The sequence below is a fragment of the Magallana gigas genome, chromosome 2, assembly GCF_963853765.1.
Source record: "Magallana gigas chromosome 2, xbMagGiga1.1, whole genome shotgun sequence".
NCBI lineage: Eukaryota > Metazoa > Mollusca > Bivalvia > Ostreida > Ostreidae > Magallana > Magallana gigas.
The window spans coordinates 13,024,261-13,044,570 of NC_088854.1; the positions used below are offsets into that span (position 1 = coordinate 13,024,261).

General features: G+C 36.0%; 1 protein-coding gene across 2 annotated transcripts; it reads left to right on the forward strand.

The window, feature by feature from the left end:
* The first annotated feature begins 881 nt into the window (after positions 1 to 881).
* LOC105334998 (protocadherin beta-14) lies at positions 882 to 9,383 on the forward strand. 2 transcript variants are annotated; one of them, XM_066075098.1, is made up of 6 exons: positions 882 to 1,222; positions 2,834 to 3,514; positions 3,830 to 5,782; positions 7,840 to 7,962; positions 8,119 to 8,248; positions 8,844 to 9,383. In XM_066075098.1, the coding sequence occupies exons 2-6, from the start codon at positions 2,888 to 2,890 to the stop codon at positions 9,140 to 9,142; spliced, it is 3,132 nt and encodes a 1,043-aa protein (XP_065931170.1). In that variant the 5' UTR covers positions 882 to 1,222; positions 2,834 to 2,887; the 3' UTR covers positions 9,143 to 9,383. The 2 variants fall into 2 exon arrangements, with proteins under 2 accessions (XP_065931170.1, XP_011436957.3); XM_011438655.4 differs by lacking the exon at positions 882 to 1,222 and adding an exon at positions 2,579 to 2,737.
* Positions 9,384 to 20,310: the final 10,927 nt, after the last annotated feature.

Consider the following 20,310-nt stretch of genomic DNA (forward strand, 5'->3'; position numbering starts at 1 on the left):
TCTACTTCATAAACATGACCTTTAGTTCCATATGATTCTGGAATTATATTAAAACGCCTACATTAAAACACCTACATGTACATTTACTAGGTTATTCGGATAGTCTGAAATTAATGTTGTAACTCATGATTTATTAAATTCACAAATTAAATGTGTAATACATGTAATTGTTTTGTCTCGGAACAAATCCATGCTTATGTGAAAATTAATTCTTTGCATCCACCTACAGTCTAGCTCCATGTAGGCCAACAAGAAATACCGTATGTCTTTGTAAGCACGCACACATGTATAAACTATTTAAACAAACTCTCTCTCTCTCTCTCTCTCTCTCCCTCTCTCTCTCTCTCTCTCTCTCTCTCTCTCTCTCTCGTTTGTCTACCTAATCATGTAAACTAACTACATGTATATGTCTGTTTTTCTTCAACATTTGATAAGCATCACACTAGTATAAAAATAATTGAAATAAATTAGAAACTGATTAAGTACCATAAAATAATAATATAAACAATATTTTTCATCCCAGATTTTCCAGTGCGTTACTCCTTTGAAGCCTTACCCGGTCAATCGACCTTAAGTAAATAAACATAAGAGTTTAAAGGATTCTCTCCTGCTTTAAGGCACTAAATCAGGCCTCTAGTTTTCAATTATCGGATGCTAACCAGGTTTTTCGGATAGACCAACGCACCCAGGGGCTTCAAAAAAGGTGGTTACATCTCAAGATTTTGGAGATAACATTATTACCTAATGCGAGAGTAATGATTAAGTTTTTCTTACAGTTAAACACTGGTTTGATTCAAAATAAGATAGGGTGTCCGTGGTTCTTTTGTGTCGCTCACACCTTGTAAACGAGCCTTGATACAGGGGCCAGATTAACTAATCAAGGCCCCGGACCATGTAGCCCTAAGCATCAAAACTCGAATAGGGTTTTATAAATGACCATCTTGAGGGATTAAAAACCCAGTGAGCTATAAATTGGTCCACTGCTTAATGGACATTAAAAAAGAAGTTGTCTGTCCAGAATAGCTATTAAGAAACTGACACTGGTGAAAGTGACATCTTCAACGTGCTCTTTTACGGAAATGCCACAAAAAACAATTATATGAACCGTTATTACGCAACTGAAAAAAACTCCAGACAATTTTGACAAACAGAAAGTAGTAATATTGTGTGGATTTTCTAGAAGGAGTAAACATTTTGTGTGAAGAGGAGTATATATCTGCAGGTAGGTTAACGTACGGTTTATTATTATTTCTTTCAATATTTTCAATATCACTAATTAATTACGTCAAAATGGATATTAAAAAGACAATGTTGGTTCTCACACATCCTGTAAGAAAACCATGATTATTAATATTTCCATGGTATAAAATAATACTTTTAAAAAGGATGCATGCATCGGACGATTTGTCATTAAAAAACCAATAGGCGCTAAAGATGACAGCAGACCCACGCATACAGTGTGTTTATCCTTTGTTGGTCATTCACCATATAGCTTCAAAGTTGACGTTCATCAGGTTATTCAACCATCAAAGAAAATGAAATCTTGAACTTTCAATTATTTTCCTTTGTGTTAATGAACCATAATTCATTTTTGGCGGTCATCTCTACAACTTTCCCTCTCAACACACGCACGAAAGAAAGATCCCCAATCTAAAGCAGGAATTAAAGGGAATTATGTTGATAAATTGGAGCTTGATTCTGTATTACAACAAAATATTTAGTTTAAGAAAATGAATTTCGCTGCCATTCATCACAGTATTACCGCGGAAAGGATTTAGATAGGACGTCTTGGCCTTATCAGTTTTTGGTCTGCTCCCTTAATCGGAAAATCGAAGGCGATTTTTATTACTTTACGTTGATTTAAAACTTTAATTGAAACCGAATGATCCTACCGTCATAAAAGAAAATTGCCATTGAAAAGACCAGTAAATAAAGTGATATCAGGAAATTGTTTATTTACGGAATTAATCCGATAAAAGTTGGTCTATTCGAGCGTCTAACGATTATGTAATGACCGCACCTGACGTTGAAAAAGATAATATTGGTACGAGAGTCATAAAACAAAATAGAAAGGAAAAATTTGAATAAAAGACTGTGTGCTGTTTTCTGCTTTGGCACATTGATATAAAAAGACGTGTATAAATTCGTTGTTTTCGTGTCTTGTCACAAATGGTGTAAGGGGCAGTTCATAATTAGTGACCACAACAGGCCCCCGTGGCATGGACTGTCTGACCTTAATTATTTTCATCATTGTCCATCATGATTTAATGTGAGGTTGTCATCTTTTCTGGCTCTCGTATCTATCAAAGGGAATCTGCTACAAGACCACGTCGGTTATCATTAACTTGGCTACTTCCAAAGAGAAACCAAACGTTTCATGTAACACAAGAATTTCCTCTCTTAATCAGGACCATGAACCTGGGATTTTCTCTTCATTGAGCTGGCCTAATTTTCTCTTCTTTAATTAGGAGAACGCGTGAAATAAAACTATTTTATGTACGTATACCTGAATTATATCAACAGATAAACTTCCCAATGCGTGTCTGTGTCGGCCTCTCTGATTGGTCAAATGGAGTCTTGTAGGGCGGGGCGTTTTACGCATATTTCCCAGGTGTAAATAAAGCACATTATTCAGGTGAAAAGCTATAGAAGAGTGTAGTATAATAGTGATGGATGGGGGATGTATTTATGACAAAATGACTAATCAGCTTGTCAGATACTAGTGGATAGATAATATGTAAGTAAAATCAATTACAAGTATTATTTTTATTCGGCAAATGTATTCTTACGGCATATTTCTCTATACAACCTACGTTTTATTTCTATTCTACAGATCGGAAAGAAATCCAGCGTGAATGAAGGAGCTTTAATCAGTGAACGATACAAAATGGCATTTATGAAGTTTCTGGGGACAATAATTATTTGTTTACCTGTGATATTGGGACAGATATTACACTACAATGTGTCCGAGGAATCTCCCCTGGGAACAATGATAGGGAATATCGCCACGGACGCTAACATCACCTCCAATGATCTCACTATGGAGTTCATCTTTCTGTCCCAGTCCAACCCGCTCACATCTTTATTTCACCTGGAAGAAAAATCCGGATCTCTTTCGGTCGGAATGAGAATCGACAGGGAATCTCTCTCCGAGTGTAAATTTCAAACGGAATGTCTGCTTAATTTGGACGTCATTTGTCGAAATTCAGGAAGCTTTTATCAAAAACTTGAACTGAAAATCAAAATATTAGATATTAATGACAATTCTCCCACTTTTCCCGAGGATTCGGCTCGACTTAGTGTGTCCGAGGGGTCCCTTGTGGGGACTTCTTTTCCCATCGAAGGGGCCGTCGACAGGGATGGGGGACATTTCTCGGTGAATCTTTACAGGGTTGTTCCTGAAACGGCCCCTTTTAGTGTCCAATTCCAGAAAAACGTAGATGGGAGTTCTCTAGTGCGTCTAATTTTGAAGAAAACCTTGGACCGTGAACAGCAAAAATCATACCAGTTCCAGGTAAATAAATGTCATTATAGAAGGCATTTCATTACCTCTTCTGTAATTTTTATTTCGTTGTACTACGTGTAGTAATTACTAAATCTATATGAAATTCATGAATGTCAACAAATTAAGTCAAGTTTTATTAAGCATATATGTTGTAAAAATTCGTATTAGTTTATCCTAATTTATCATAACAAAATATAGCCAGTGTAGAGAATCTTGTAAAGCTATAATTGAGAAGTAGAGTACAAGTATGCTTCCAATTGTTCCTGAAAATCAGCAGCATAGAGCTAACACGGATAATCATGTAGTGTTCCCTTGTTATTCCAGATTGTGGCCGAGGATGGGGGAAATCCCGCCAATGTGGGCTCCCTGGTCGTGTTTGTGGATGTTCTCGACATTAATGACCACCAGCCTGTGTTCTCCCAGACACACTACAACCTGACCGTGGATGAAGATGTAGCGGTCAACACCACAATCCTCACCCTCACCGCACGTGATGAGGACGAGGGACTAAATGGTGACGTCATTTACAGTTTGAGTCCTCGTCAGGACGAGAAGATTTTAAAACTGTTCCAGGTTGTTCCGACGAGTGGGTCTTTGCAAGTAAAGGAATCGTTGATTTTTGAGCCAGGAAAGCAGTATAGGATTATAGTGGAGGCGAGCGATCGTGCTAAACAGCCTCTAATGTCTCAGACCCAAGTGACCGTTAATGTGCGAGATACCCATAACAACCCGCCGCGGATAAAGGTGGATTTACTGTCAAATACCGACAAAGCTCAGATATTGGAGAGTGCTTCACCTAATGCCCCCATAGCTCACGTCACTGTGGACGACCCGGATACCGGCTACAACGGAAAAATTAATTGTTCAATTCAGAGTGAAAAATTCCAGCTGCAAAAATTTAATGTTCTGGAGTACAAAGTGGTCGTATCTCAGGCGTTAGATAGGGAAGTGCAGTCAGAGTATAGAGTAACAGTGTTGTGTCAGGACGAGGGGAATCCCCCATTAAACGCGTCCTCGACCTTCAATGTGACCGTCCTTGACGAAAATGACCATAGTCCTATTTTCACGAAACCCAGCTATGTTGTCCAAACACAGGAGGACAACAACATAGGGGCTAGCCTTATTAGAGTTTCTGCCTCGGACAAAGACATCGGAAAGAATGCAGAAATCACCTACAGACTCCAGTCCTCTAAGTACAATTTCCTGATCGATCCGAGATCTGGTCTAATCTCCGCACAGTTCAGACTTGACCGCGAGGAGACTCCATTAATCACGCTTGGTGTGTTGGCAGTGGACGGGGGTTCTCCGGCCAGAACAGGTACTACTAGCGTCATCATCAAAATCACAGATATCAACGACAACAAACCTGAATTTCAAAATCAGAGCTTCGAGTTTGCAATTCAAGAAAACGCACCAAAATATTCCTCTGTCGGATTGCTAGTTGCAACGGACAAAGATGAAAATGAAAAAATCACTTTCTCACTTTTACCCCAATATAATGGCGGAATACCCTTTGAGATCCTGCCCAATGGAACCATCCGAACCACCGAGGTTCTAGACCGGGAGACCATTGCTAACTACCAGTTCTCCGTGGTGGCGACAGACTCTGGTTCCCCTCCCCAACAGTCGTCTGTCAAGATCTCCATTGATGTCCTGGACATGAATGATAACGCCCCAATCTTCATGTTCCCCAGCGACAACAACAGCACTGTCATCATCTCATACCAAACCCTCCCCCACACTGTCATTGCCCACCTGGACACGAGGGACATAGACCAGGGACTCAATTCAACAGTGACCTACGTCACTAGGGACAGGAACTACTCCCATATTTTTCAGCTCAATAGTTTATCTGGGAGACTAATCTTGATGAAACAACTTACAACCGCAGAAATCGGAAAGTACAAACTTTCTATTATTGCTCAGGATAAAGGAACTCCCCCGAGGACTTCCGAACGGACCATGACAATAGTTGTCACCAGTCAACCTATTCCAGAGGAAGCAGCTGAAGCAGACGATCACAAATACTTCCTGATCGCCATAGCGATTTCCTGTGTTACCATAGTGATTGCTGTGGTCATCATCTTGACAATTTGTCTGATCAAAAGAGCTGATCGATTGCGTCAAAAATATCACGAACAGCACAAATCGGAGCCCTACGTTGAAATCCCGGCCCAAAGATTCCACCAAAACGCCATAGATTCTTTGAATTGCAGTGGGATGTTGGACAAAGAGACCCCCGAACTCCAGTTGTACCCCTCTCTTCACAATTCACAGGTAACGTGTTATGCCTCATTAATTCATGTACACCCTGTCTCCTTTGAGGTAGAAAAGGAAAAGATAAAATTTACGGAGCTCAAAAACAAATTCAGGAAACTTTCAAATAAAAGTAAACTGTTCTTTGGATATTAAAGCATTGCTTATAAAGTTTCCAAAAGCATGCATCACCAGAAAAATATTTTTATGGGCCATTAGAGAGGAAATTAGAATGATTTGAAGTCTGAAAAGCAACTCTTAACTTCTAATTAAATAGTTTTAAACAATATTTCACCCATACCAGATCAAAGAGGTAGTGTTATTTAATACCCAATGAAAACCCAAGTAATTCTTTTATTCCTGCCTACACTAATTAAGTTCCTGATTCAGAATAATCATTTCGGTAAATGAAGTTTCTCTAACTGTTTAATTTTATTTAAAAAATAAATTTCATCTGATGTAGATTTCATATATAGATATAAGGTCTATTAATAAATAAAAGATGTATAAAAAGTCAATCGAGCTTGAGACGGTTAAATGGGCTTGAAATGTCACCGGGGTAGATCGAATTAAAGGTGGGTCAGTGTGTGGGAATTTTTGACAGGTCGACTCATTAAAATAGTTCATTGAAATAGAATCTGTTGGCAGTGTCCGTTGCCTGTGTCAGTTTCGCCATGATAAGGACCGTAATTTCGCGCTCGACGTGCATAATGCGTCCGTACCCCCGGGGTAGGCAGATAATCGAGTTGTAAACTCTGTGGCCGTGCCCCTTGGTTAGATGCTCGTTTACTGTACAGAAATTTGTCATAACTGTATTTTCGCTTATTTTTCATGTTGCTGTTTTAGAAAAAAAAGAGGATAGGAAAATGACAAAGAAAACCTCAGTCAGGAAATGGTTTTGCGGGGAGAGAGAGAAATTAGTTTCGTTTTTAATTAGCAGCGTTTTTATAATTAATGTTCAGGGGTTTTAACGAACTCGGGAATAAACCTCATTTGTTTTGAATAAAAATGTCAACTGCCAAGCTACACACAGGTGTCACTTCGGGTTCACGGTTTGAATGTATCAAATTTCCTCGCGGATACCCGGTACGAGTAGCTCATGGCAATTTGTAACTAGTTTTCCGAACCTCCGAATATTCACAACGCTAAGCAATTACTAATTGAAATGGAAAAAGAAAACTCTCCCTCTCTCCTAGTTTCAATTTTCTCATTTTGTATTATGAGTCATTTACCCATCTAGGCTGTTTTCCCCGAGCAAATAATAATATTTTTACTCTCGCTCCTGTGAAGTAAGGCGGATTTAAATCATTCCAACTTCATTTAGTTTAAAAAAGAAATATTACTGAGGTCCTTAAATCAATCCTTTCTAACAAGGTAGAACATAGAATTAAAAGACACAATTGGTAAATGTTCTTCTTTTACCAATATTTGGATAAAATATACATTGGTGTATTATGTTCGGGGACCCTAACAAACTATTTCTCCCATGCCAATCTGTCTTTTGAGTACTTAACATTTCTTTTCATGTTCTTTATTAAAATTGATCCATATTCATTTTTGAAAATCGAATGTTAACAATGTTTAAACATCTGTTAGACATCAGATTGAAAAAAAATTAAAACCGATTTTTATTTTTTCACGCTAAAAAAATAATTTTAAAACGCTGCTAGTTCCCTGCATTAGCGTCCCAACAAGAAAGATAAACAAAATTTTAAGCCGTTTAAAAATCTTGGTAAGATCAAGTCCCTGAGTTTATCGATTGTTGATAAAAACATGTCAATTTATGACTTTTATCTTTTCAAAATTAGTCATTTACCTGTCATTTAGATAGCTTAATCGATGTGTTAGCGGCAAATTTCACTCTTTAGTAGAATAAAATATCTCTTATCCTCGAACGGGGACAATATTTATAATTTAATCTTTGCCCCTTTCCTGCCTGAATTTTCGGCACAGGAGAGTCAATGGGAATAATCGGATTATGCCCACTCTATACGGCATGTTTGTCATAATTACAAACCAATTTTACATTTCCACAATATTTTTACAACTGACTTATGAGATGTTTGTTTTTTATTTAGATTTCTACTAAAGGAATTACCGCTAATCTTGGTCAGGATGACAAAATACATCATCAGTTAAGTCCCTTTACTCTACATCACGTACTAGGGACAAGCACATCTTACAGAGGCGGGTCTAAGCTGGTAAGTTTGGTTTGTGTTTTTCTAAAATTTCATTTATAATTGTCTTTATTATATAAATATCTGAAATCAAAATTATTTAATTTTTTAAAAATAAATTAACTTATATATTTATAAAAAAGAATAAATGTGTTATTATTGTTTTGTGTTTTCTTTCAGGCAAGAAAAGGAGGCGATAATTCCAGTGATCGCTCAGGGGAGATAACGCCGAGTGACAGTGGTCGGGGCGGAAGTGAAGACGATCTCAACACCAGTATTCTTCTGTCTCACTGCAGCTCAATAGACTTTGGTAGGTTTATACCAATACATGTACATGAATAATTATATGAAACATATATATCTCTCCTATTTGCTACATTAACATTGCTTGGCATGGCATTGCATCACATTACACTTCAGGGAAAATTAAGTAATCACGACTACCATGTAATTGTGCATCAACTTCCGTCAGATACCCCTTTAAATACACACCTCTTATTAGTCACATGACAAGATATTACGTCATGCAATGTGGTCGTCTGCACTGCAGCGATCTTTCAACTTGTTTATCATATTTATCATGTTATATAAACTAATCCGACGGGGATTTTCGTACATTTCTTTGCTTGAGTAAAGAGAATTTTAGACAGTTAGGTGATAACGTTTCGTTGCTGTCTCTTTCTGTGTCTCTCAAATATACCGGCGTCTAAGAGATAAGTTAGAACATGAAAATCCAATTACACAGTAAACAAAAATTCCATAACAATATTCTTGACACTATCAGAAGTGAATATAGTTTAAACAATGGAAATATTTGACCTCAGTACCCCTTAATTCAAAACACGACTTACTTTACCCTGCATAACATTATCCACTTAATTCATTTTGTTTGGGTTTTTTTCCAGAGAATAACAAGAATAACACACCAAGAAAGGAACTCTCGTTCAGCTCCTTCAACAAGCCAAGAACTAGTGTGCAGGGAAATTCCTTCAATGCAAAAAACAATGTATTACAGACTAAGCTACCCCCACCGCCGCGAAATGTGTTCGGGGGATTTCAAAGACAAGAAAGTTTATATTCAGATGCCGGAAGTTTCTGTGGCCATGACGACAGCACAACGACTTCTGGTAGCTATGTTTTGGACCAAGAGGATATTTTTGATGGACTAAATTCAAGTTTACACCGTGGACAATGCATTGTATGAGGGAAAATTTTTATTTCTGTCCTTCAAGTGAATAAAGACGCTTTTATAAAAATTGTCTTTGTGAAAACGAGAACCGAAGTCCCACCTTCCTATAATCCGTATGTGCCAAACACATTTTAATACATGGTGCTATAAATCTTTAATCGTTGTGTTCAGAGTGTGAATATCATTATCTTCATTGTAATATGTTTTATGAAATGATTTTATGCAAATGAAATATAATAAATGGCTATTCTAATAATTGATTTTTTTTTATTCTTCAATTTATAGAATAAATATTTGATATATACCAGAGACATAAATAACTTATTCATGTCTCCGATATATACGAAATGTAAAAAATATTATCATGCAAGCCTTTTAATAAAAAAAAGAATTTGTTTTTATTTTATCATTTGAAAAAGTGAATATCTTTATGATGTGCATTTGTTATTTGCTGAATATACAGTTCTGACAATGATCAGATGAAATGGGAAGGTTTTTGCAATGAATTAATTTGCAGCAAATTCTATATGTTTCAAACAAAATCATTTTTTTTTTCTCGACATGAAATAAGATAAATACATACATTGAAATATTTGGTATTTCATATATATGAATTTTAACTGTAAAAAAAAAAACCTTATTTTTTTGTAGGAAATTCAATTCAAATGTGTCTAGAATATGTATACCGACTATACATTTTAAGATCAAGATATATATTATAATGAAATGAAATATTACTGTTATCGAATATTAAAATACTTGTCAAAAATATTAAATCATAAAATCAATGATCTATAACAGGCCTGAGAATAAAAATATTTTTTAGTAAGAATCTGGAAAAATAGAAGAGTTCCGTTGGTAAAAAATATGTGAAAGACACACATCTGCAAAATATAAGCCCAAAGTTATCAAAGGGTTGAGGGACTAAACACAGACGGTCTTAAAAATAACAATGGCGAATATATTTGGTTTCTCGATGGCTCTGATGTTGTAAAAATGATCATAAATCTGCAATTGATATACAAAAATCGTGGGATTGTGCCGTTCGCTTTAGCATGTGGGCATAAGGATCTCAAGTTTTGTATAAACTACAGTATGGATTCTCATGAAATCTCCACTAAAAATTCTGATGATGAATAAGGGGTCTTGGGGTATTCGTCATGGAACCCTGTAATATATCAGTGAAGTGTCGCTATATTACCTCAAATGATAAAACACGCCGCGGGAAAACTCCGATTTATTGAAATTTTGATTTTTCGGTTGGTGAACTTTTTGAATCCTGTCTTCATAATAAGATCAGGGCGGTAACATTGTTCATAAAAAGTGAAGTCTCCTATTAAATATTGAATGTAGGCTATAACGTTAAAAAGTTGTAATCTTATTATCCGGGGCTATACTAAAATCAACATTGATTGAAATGATTATTCCGGGTTTTTGGAGAAACTGGATGAATAAACCCAGTGATTGCATTATTTCAAAGGACTAAAGAAAACGCAAAGTATAAATATGAACTCTTCTCTAAGGAAGTTTTATTGATATCTAATTTCAATGAATACTTCCGGAAAGTGAGCACAATAGTTTTCTATTTAGTTCCCTCTGACAAGATTTTTGCCTTCAATTTTTGATTGGACAATTAAAAATCCCGTCTGTTTCATTTGGAACATATAACGGCGCCTTTGAATTGAAGCTTTGCCCTAAAAGTTAGACTTTCAGCCCCCAGAAATTGTCGAGAACCGAGGGATACATCAGTCGTTATTTGTAATTCGAACAGGGTCATCTTTTGCAACAAGCATATCTCTATCTCTCAGAAACCAGTTCCTATTATATTCTGTGCTGTTGACATCAGGCGTCTTTAACTGGTGTTGACCTATATTCCGCACAAATTATACATCTATTGACAAGGTCCTTGATGACTGTGTTTTCCGATCCTATCGTCTAATTACTCTCGTTAACACTTACAGAAGTCAGAATTCGGACAGTGAGCGTCTTGTATTAGCCCTATCAGATTACGATCCATCCCAAGATAGAGCAGACCTCTACTCTTGCTTTTTGCCAAGTGAAATGTTGATACGTCTCTCCGTATTTTTTAAATGATTAAAATTGGGGTGAAAGTACTGATAAGTAAACTTCGATATTACGCATCAAAAGGCTGATACCAGAGGCAGTTGCTTCGTATTTTGTATATTTTGATACTGTTACCCTCTGATGGATGTAATATTGCACTCGGATCTAAGCAAATTAGCATTTTTATGACAAATTGTCTCATTGAATTATTCAAATCCTCTGTGACGAATTCTAGTATTTTGTTTCAAAACACCCCAATGAATACATCAATCAGGTCCCCCTCCGTTCTCTGAGGCATTGAGGGGAATAAATCAGCCAGTGTGGGGTAGTCATTACTCGGGGTACCCGATTCAATTCGTTGTCAGTGACAAATTCTGCAGCCTAGTGATAGATGTGTTTTGGCATGCAACGGGTTTGGCTGATTTCAGGGGGAGAGAGTTCCTTCTCCTTTGTACACTGGGATTGCATTTGTTATTATGTCACCCACACAATTAACCTGTGTTGTGTTTTTTTTTTTAGTTTTTTTTCTGGGGGAGCAGATGTTACAATTACAAAGATTTTCTTTCTCATTCGGTTTATCCCCTTATACATTTTCAGAAATACTACGTATTTATTCAACTCGTTAAGCGAATTCTTTGAGTCTACTAATAAAAGTGCCAAGTCAAAGTTACAGACGTTTAAGGTTTTAATCTTTCTCACTTTTATCGACGTTTTCGCCACCTTCCTCGATTTCTGACGAAAATAAAAATAATACTTGCAGGTGTTGAATAAATAAAGAGAGTGGCATTCTCTGATTGACAATTGGCGTTCAATAGAATTTGTTGTTAAATCTCTTTAAGAGTCAGACACCGCCTAGCCAAATTATTGCGCAACGGAAACTACCTTCACACTTTCCGTTACGTCTTCTAAAAACTTTTAACTCTCAATTGCCGTGTGACATCCACAGAAACTTCAGCAGTGTTACAAATGGTTGTCTACAATCTCTAATGTTTGTTTTCTTAATTAAACGGACCTAATAAGAGAGACACGCTTTTAATTTTCCTCTCGTGAACTGTTTAGAGAGAAAATTTTAATGGATTCTTCAAAGCATGACATCGTAACGCAAGCATTTTGACCCTCGGTAAGATCACTAAACATGAAACGAGAATTAGGTAGCACTTACCCGTTATCTCGAATTGTCAAATCAAGACTTTGGACAACCTTTCGTTGACTGGTTCTCGTGTTATTTGTTGGGCCTGTATTAGCGCTTTTCAGGACCGTTTTGGCGACTTCTTCAACCAAACAATCAAACGTTGGTTTCATTAGCTTAGGTAAAAATGTATGGGCGAAAACTAAACAAAGATATTAAAAAAGATTTAACATGAGGCTACATGGTCTTAGCGAACCTTATAAAAACACAAGTTGACTTTTCATTATATCCTTCAAAACTGTTTTCCAAACATATCTTTGATAAACAACCGGATATCAACACAACAATTGGACGTACACAGAACCATTAGGTTTCATTTATTCTGTTTTATTTCAAAACACTCTAATCCCCAATACTTTAATCTTTCAAAAAACAAGATTTTTGTTTTTGAGATTCACTATACGGTGGAAAAAAATTAATTTTGGATTTAGTAACATACTTATGGCTTTTGTATTTGTTTCATCTCACGTATGGATCGCATTTACAAAAAAGTACGTAAAAAACTAAATTAAAATATATGCATTTTCTTTACGTATGAAAAGAAAACTGAAATGTCATTTTTTTTATTTACATAAACTCTTCTTTTAATTTCATAAAGTATTCGAAATGAAAAAAATTCCGCAATGCTATATCAAAAAACATCATGAGAAAGTGTACGTTTACACTATACCCGTTTAAAATCTTTCAATTGATAAATAACAGGTGTAATTTTTGCAAAAAACAAAACAGAAGACCACTGTTTAAAACCCATTTACTTGTAGGTCTACCAAATCTATTTTACGTGTTATCAATTGAATCAAAGTATTATCAATATCATCTTTGACATTTCATATTAAAATGATTTTCTCCGTAATACAAAGTCTTGAGTTTATCGTCTACCAATCTTAGGACTGATGCTTAACTAATTTTCCGCAATTATCTACCGGGGCATTACTGATTGGAATCTAAAGTGGATTCTATCGTGACGAGATCCATCCTCTTGGGAAACGAAATGCAAGTCACCAGACTTGGGGTCATCTTTGTTTTGATTTGCTTTTTAATTTTCGAATGCACTCCGTAAATTGAATTCATCCAAAAGCTTGATGTATATCTGAAAAAGGTTCTTGTTGATCTTCGAAAACCTAAAACCATTTATCTTGAAAAAAAATTCACCTGAAGATTTAATCGAACAAAGTTTCTTTTTTTTTAATAAGAAATTTTTAACAAGTGTGCATGCCCTATCCTGTTCTATTGGACATTTAACATTGAAGTGCAGTAAACTACCTTTGCACTGACCAGTAATTGTCAATTACAACACAATAATGGCAGGCGGGTGTCGTCGTTTTTGCTCTAATTTTTGCAAAATAAACTAATTTATCACCACTGGATTCTTCTTCTTGAAAAGTTCATGAATACTAATACTAGGGGTGTTCTAAATGGTTCACCTGATAAAATAAGCTTCTTTAAGATCAGACCATCGTTTGGGTGTAAAGTTTCCGGCAAATGGACAATTTCGGACAGTTGACAAATCTGTCACCTGTCGACGTTTCCATGTTAAATGGCGGACTGATCCTTATATTCACGTAGCCTTGGCGACCCTTCGTCCTCTCGCGAGATTTAGTGAGAATCCTTTTGGTTCAGGCCCCGTCTGCTGGCTTCAGTCTGGGCGATAATTCGTTGTAGGAGGAAAGGTGAACTCATAAATCTAGTGTTTTAACAAAAGTTGGACACGCAAAATTGATCCAAAATGCCCATTAAAATTTCAGTCAATATAATTATGAAGGTCAGTGCACAAACGCTAGCTTGTGAGTGAGAAAAAGCAACGGGTTTAATGGATTTAGAGTTCTTCACGGGATTGTCTGTCCCTCAAAGCTAGATCCCCCTTTTCTTTTTGGTATCGGGGGTAGACACATTAACCCCAAATGGAATCTCACAGATGCAGGTAGTTGACCAAATCACTGTGATACATGCATGAAATTTACGAACGTAGTACTCATAATTGTACTTGTACTGTTAACAAAGTTTTATGGATGTGTTAGACTTTTTCCCCAGACTGCTTTGTAAATTTTTAATGGATTATGGTAAATTTCATTCCAATGCAGGTTGCGTTGACAACAATTTTGACATTCATAAAGTTTTTTGTTGTTAAGACTTGTAAGTGAAGATCTTTCATAGTAATGAACAGTTGAGGGGTAAAATTCTCGTTTTTCATTACTAAGTACGTGAGTAGGATCTTGTTGTTTTGTTTGACCAATGTTGGACGGTCACGATTTATTTCCATTATTGGTATGAATTGCTGTATTGTTGATTTGAGAGCCATCCCATTCATCCCTCCCAGCCAAACCAAACAAGAAATCTTCTGTTAGGGTAAACTAGATACCCGGCCACTTTCACAGATGTAATAGCATCGTCATTATTAGGCCTTCAGTGTATTATGTACTCTGTATTTCAGTAAACCTCTGTTCATGGCTAAAACAACATCACCCATCCATGTGGGATTAAAGGTATGTTTTTCTCCGTCTGTGTGCCGTTTATGTCTAATTAGCCCCACAAACCCCGGCTCTGTACCTAAATTTAATTCCTATTTGAGTCGGGATTGGGATTCCATTGACACCTGTTTATTATCTTTTAATTTATTTTCCAGAATACTGGACGGATGAGTTTACAGGATGGTCTACCATTCGTGACCTCTACCTGTTTACCTATATGACACATATATACCACGTGTCCTACCGTTGAAATGAAAATTTACTGACCACGTATACGTGTATCTTTTTTACAAGCATACTAATTTCTCCAGTGGAAAGAAGAGACATTCAACGCAAAACCCATTTTCTCATGATATATGATGCAATTTGGTCATGTCTTGTTTAGGAAGAAAGTTCCAATATGTAAACTGTAGTCTTAACCATATCCAAAACATAACCCTTGTATACACAGCCCCGGAGTTAATATCGCATTCACCGTACAAAACAGCACATACAACATTTCTACGTTTCGACAATTTCATGCGTGTTTAAACATTTATTGGTAATTTTGAGTCACTGACAGGGAGAGCACATCCCTGGGAGTTTTAATATTGTTCAGTAAACATGGACATTTAGGTCTATAGATGAAGCGGACATGCACCCTCCTGACAACTTGAATTGTTGTCCCTCTTTGAAGTAAAGAGTCCTCACTAATAGGACATCAAAATGCTATTTCATTAAGCGTGGCCCTCAGTATCTGCCCGGACTGGGGGTCTCGTCTGGGACAAGTGAGTTCTCATTCTTCTTCGTCTGTGGTCAATATTTGTCTCAGCATGATCTACCCCGAGGTCAGCAACGCGTAAACATATTGACTTGACCATATACTCCCAACCGTGGCCATAGACCGTCTTAAGAACTGGGACAACTAAAGACCCATCGGACTGAAAATATCGATTAGATCCAATTAGACAATTTGCATACAAAATTTTCCTCTGTTCTGGTCAAGCGTTCGGTGCAATTGGTACAGGCTGAACAAATTTAAATTGAGGTTTATGGTCAGTAGATTTCTAATTAATTTAATTTGATTTTCCCCACTTTTAGATTAGTATTGAACTGTTTTTGTGTCCGATGCACATCTGACAACGCAGCCATGGTTTACAGGTGCAAACTACACACCAGAGACATTTTGCCTGCCATTTGCACGCACTGATTAATCAAGCTGAAAGGCTTTTTATTCATGAATTTGACCAACGACAATACTGGGATTTGTTGTATTTTTAGATATTTTGTTCCTGTGTCAATATTGCATGCAGAAAATGTGCATCCCAAAACCTTTTATCCAGATGAAAATTATTGAGTGTGATAAGGAACATAAAGAGAAATGAAACAATGCGATTTACAACCGAAATTACTATATAGAGCTATCATAATTCAATATCCCTTTTGCAGCAATGGCAGACAAAAGGCAAACAATCCACTGTCGCCAAATTGCCATTGCAATATAATTAAGGAAATGGACAAACGAATGTAAAAGTCAACGCGAACACGTATAGCATTACTAGATCTAAGAATTGATGTACTGCCGATCTTGATTTATATCTCTGATACAAAAAAGATATTTCACTTTGCAGAGGTAGAACTTTAAAGTGGCGTATCATTTGGACCGTTTGAAGTAATTTTGTGACTTTTAATTAACGTGGTTTACGACTGCTTTATAAAATTTAATGCGAATTTGTAAATACGTATCGATCTAGACAAGTATTTGACAATCATATACATTTCACCGGGAAGCTATTAAAATATCTAATGAAGATCTAGTCTTTGTATCACTGTAATATCATTTTCGATAATAATAATCTCTCATTGATCATCTGCTCAATTTAACCTCGATCATACATTAAAAGATTCAATCAGTTTTTGAAATGCCGATAAAAAGACATTCAGTTATGAGGATGAAGCGAAAACGAACATTATTAATCAATTATCGAGATATATTATAGTTTGATATAACCATGCAGTTAATTTCAATGTGGTTTTTTGCATTGGACCAAATATATGCATATAATTTCTCTCCACATGTGAAAGTTAGACAACACTGACATCCACATTTGAACAAACACAACCTCAAAAAATTTGTTTGATAAGACTAAAGAAAATCAAAAATGCAATTGCTAACTTCTGTTCACAATATTCTCTTTTTATGTCGCAGATTAAATATTTTGATGTATTTGAATGATAACCCGACTTTTATACAAGATTTCCTTGTTTACGACCTAGGGTAATCTCTCGCACCTGTTTCGGCGTGGAAAGGTTCTGATAAAACAGACCTGGGCCAGGGAGCTCAGTATATAAGGCCTCTGAACTATTAATTAAGACTCAGAATGGTTGATAAATGTTAAATCAATACCGATCACTGTCCAATCATCTATACAGCCCACCAAATCTATGGAATCGCTGTGAAGAATGTGTCATAAAGAACGACTTCTAGAAAGTTGGTGCATTGGATAATAATAATCTAGAAACAGGCATCACTTCTGTGTTGTAATTCGGAAACTACATTAGACGCTCGGAGTGACAATATAATCTTACTCAAACACTAACGCTAATTGTCTGAGATTCTTCATATTTACAAGTTTACTAAACAAGGAAATTCAAGTATCTGCCAATTAAAGAGAAAAAGTCTGCGATCACGACAAGGACCCCCTAATAATCCCCACTTCTACTCATCTTATGGTTTAAAAATCTCTGAAATGCATACTTCACTTAAATCTTTTGTATAATATCTCTATTTTTGAATAAGGCCCTTCATCCGGGCCACCAATGTGTGTTCTTTTGTATCCATTCGCAGATGAAAGAGGGAAAAATTGTATTCGGGTGGATTACGTAAATGACCATTGCGAAGTAGAAAGTAGGGCCAACAATGGACCACTTATAGGAGTTTTTGCATACGTAAGTCGGGGTAAAGGAGATTAAAGACAAGATTTTTAAAGACCTCCAACTATGCAGTCCCTGAAGTCTTGAAAGAAAAATAACCGACTGTACACCGAAATATTGAGACAGATGGCAAACACAGCCTTACCAAAATGTTTGCAGGGATATAAAAATATTTTTAGATCTCAAGTATCACATGAAACCGAATAAAAAATGTAAAAATGTACATAAATATGGGGCAATTTAAAGAGGTTTAGATAATTATACTTTAGAGTAAAGGTGTGCATGTTGAGCAAATTTAAATATGACGGTGAAAGAAAACACGAAATTTCATTGCTCTTGAGTTTTTTAACTCCGAATTTGGGCCCATCGTTATCTCTGACCATAGTCCGAGGATACCAATTAATGTCCCATGGCCTGAAAATGTGTACTAGTTTTCATTTAATCAGGTAATACTATTGGTATCATTTAATATGAATTATAAATCAAATACGGATTTCATTTTTAAAAACGGCTGATCATTTTTAAGATTGGTATATTGGAAATGTTATCATTTATATTGTTTGAGTAGCTTTTTTCATCCAAGATCCAATCCGCTCAATCATGCAATCAGCGGTCGCGAGAGTTCCTGCGAGATTTCCGAGAGATATCCCCTTGTCTGCAATTAAACCCTCTGAAAATATATCCCACCGATCGCAGAAAAACCACAAATATCAATTACTTATCGATTTTAATTCCCTTTTATTGCACTGACCTCGCGGCATTGAATACGTTTTCTTGCCAGGGAGGTTTTAAAAAGATTTCCTGCTGTCGTTTTATTAAAATCTTCTCTTTGCACACTCTCCGAATAACTGATAAAAATGAAATTATTAAAAGATAAAATTCATAAGGGAAATCCTTGACCAGTGACACTGATAACCGCCATTGTAAATTAGCCGCGCATTACTCACATTTCACGTCTTTCCCCCGTTTGATGCCTTTGAGTTGGTCACTGTAAATCATCGCCTTTTGGATTATTGGGGACACATGCCTTGACAGTTGTGCTGTAAACAATCTGAATATTCTAAGATGAACGGTTATATTTCAATGATAAATATTTATTCTTAGTGATGAAATTCAAAACGCATTAACCTATGCCAATGAAGGGGTACGCGGGGATGAGGAGGGGTAGTAAAAATTATATTGTTAGATAGAATGCAGTGTACTTATTCTACATGTAAATAATATTAAGCATATAATATTTTATTGATTTACTATTTTTGTTTTATTTTGTTTTAATTTATTTTGCTGAAAATAATAAAACAAAAGTCTATAAAAACTCAAAACTATCACAACTTTTTATGGCTAAAATGTTTAAATGATTTTTTTCCACGTATTTCCTGTCATTAACATTTGTGCTGCCCCCAATCCGTAGCCGACTGCTGTCTAAAACACTTTATTCCTTTACTTTCTAAGGATCGGGTTCCATTTAGTAAAACAAACATGTATAAGCCATTATTGGAAAATACATTTACACTATTGAAGCTCGCTGAAGATAGCTCCACAGCCATGACTGATCACGAAATTTTTGTTTATTAGCTTAAATGGAGTCATCTCTAAGAAACCTTAATATGGCGCCATAAAAAGTACAGTCACTTTTACAATAACACATTCAAGCCGTTGCTTTGTCTAAAAATTAGCTTTGGGGAAAGTCGGTGTCCTCAGAGAATTTGTAATTAAGAAGATCAGCGTAATGTAGAGATCTTTCCGTTGTTGGTGTTTAATAGTAAGGAATTGAATTGATTAATTTTTACTCTTTTAAATTGTATTCCCAGTGCGCCGTTCGCTGGGTGCATACACTTATTTATTTTTTATAAAACGGAAGTATTAAACCCACTCTTGTGTCCCTAGTCTCGTATTTTGTCTTAAACCTGGCCAATCTCTTTTCCCTAGGAAACGTGCTATTTCAATATTTCAAAGACAAAAGTTGACTGTTTCTTTGAAAGCAACAGTGCAAAAGATACTTTTCTTAGATAATTAGGTTTTATCCTCCCTTTGCATGAAATGCTTTCTTTTCAACTGTGGTATGCTTAAATTATTTAGAGTAAAATCTCGGCAGGTTTCGGGTAGACTTTCGTGTGTAACATGTGAACTCGGTTCGGAGGGCTATAACCATCCATAATCTGTTCTTTATTCAGTGCGGTACTCGTAAAAATAAATATCAAAAAGGGGCGATTTCTTAAGAAGCTGAAAGTGAAGACATGTACAAAAGACAAACAGACACAAATAGACACTGGTAATGGCGCTTCCTACTGTTTAAGATACAAGTTAAACAAGTATCAAAGTATCATCAAATAGTTTATTATTTAGTCATAAAGCAACCGTATAGCCTCTAATGCGATTCCATACAAAGGGCTGGAGAAATAAAAGTTTGAAAGGAAACATTTGATCATATTTTACATCTATAATTTATTTTTTCTCATTGTAGCATGGCAGATGTAAAATCGGCCCTTACATTTATCTCTTTTTATAGAATTCGGACAAGATTAGATGAAGGACAAGGATATTATCTA

Excerpts from the sequence above, each read along its gene's own strand:
- LOC105334998 (XM_066075098.1), top strand. The coding sequence starts at position 2,888 with ATGGCATTTATGAAGTTTCTGGGGACAATAATTATTTGTTTACCTGTG. Across the intron at positions 3,515-3,829 it reads AAAAATCATACCAGTTCCAG|ATTGTGGCCGAGGATGGGGG; the intron begins GTAAATAAATGT and ends TTGTTATTCCAG. Across the intron at positions 8,249-8,843 it reads CTGCAGCTCAATAGACTTTG|AGAATAACAAGAATAACACA; the intron begins GTAGGTTTATAC and ends GTTTTTTTCCAG.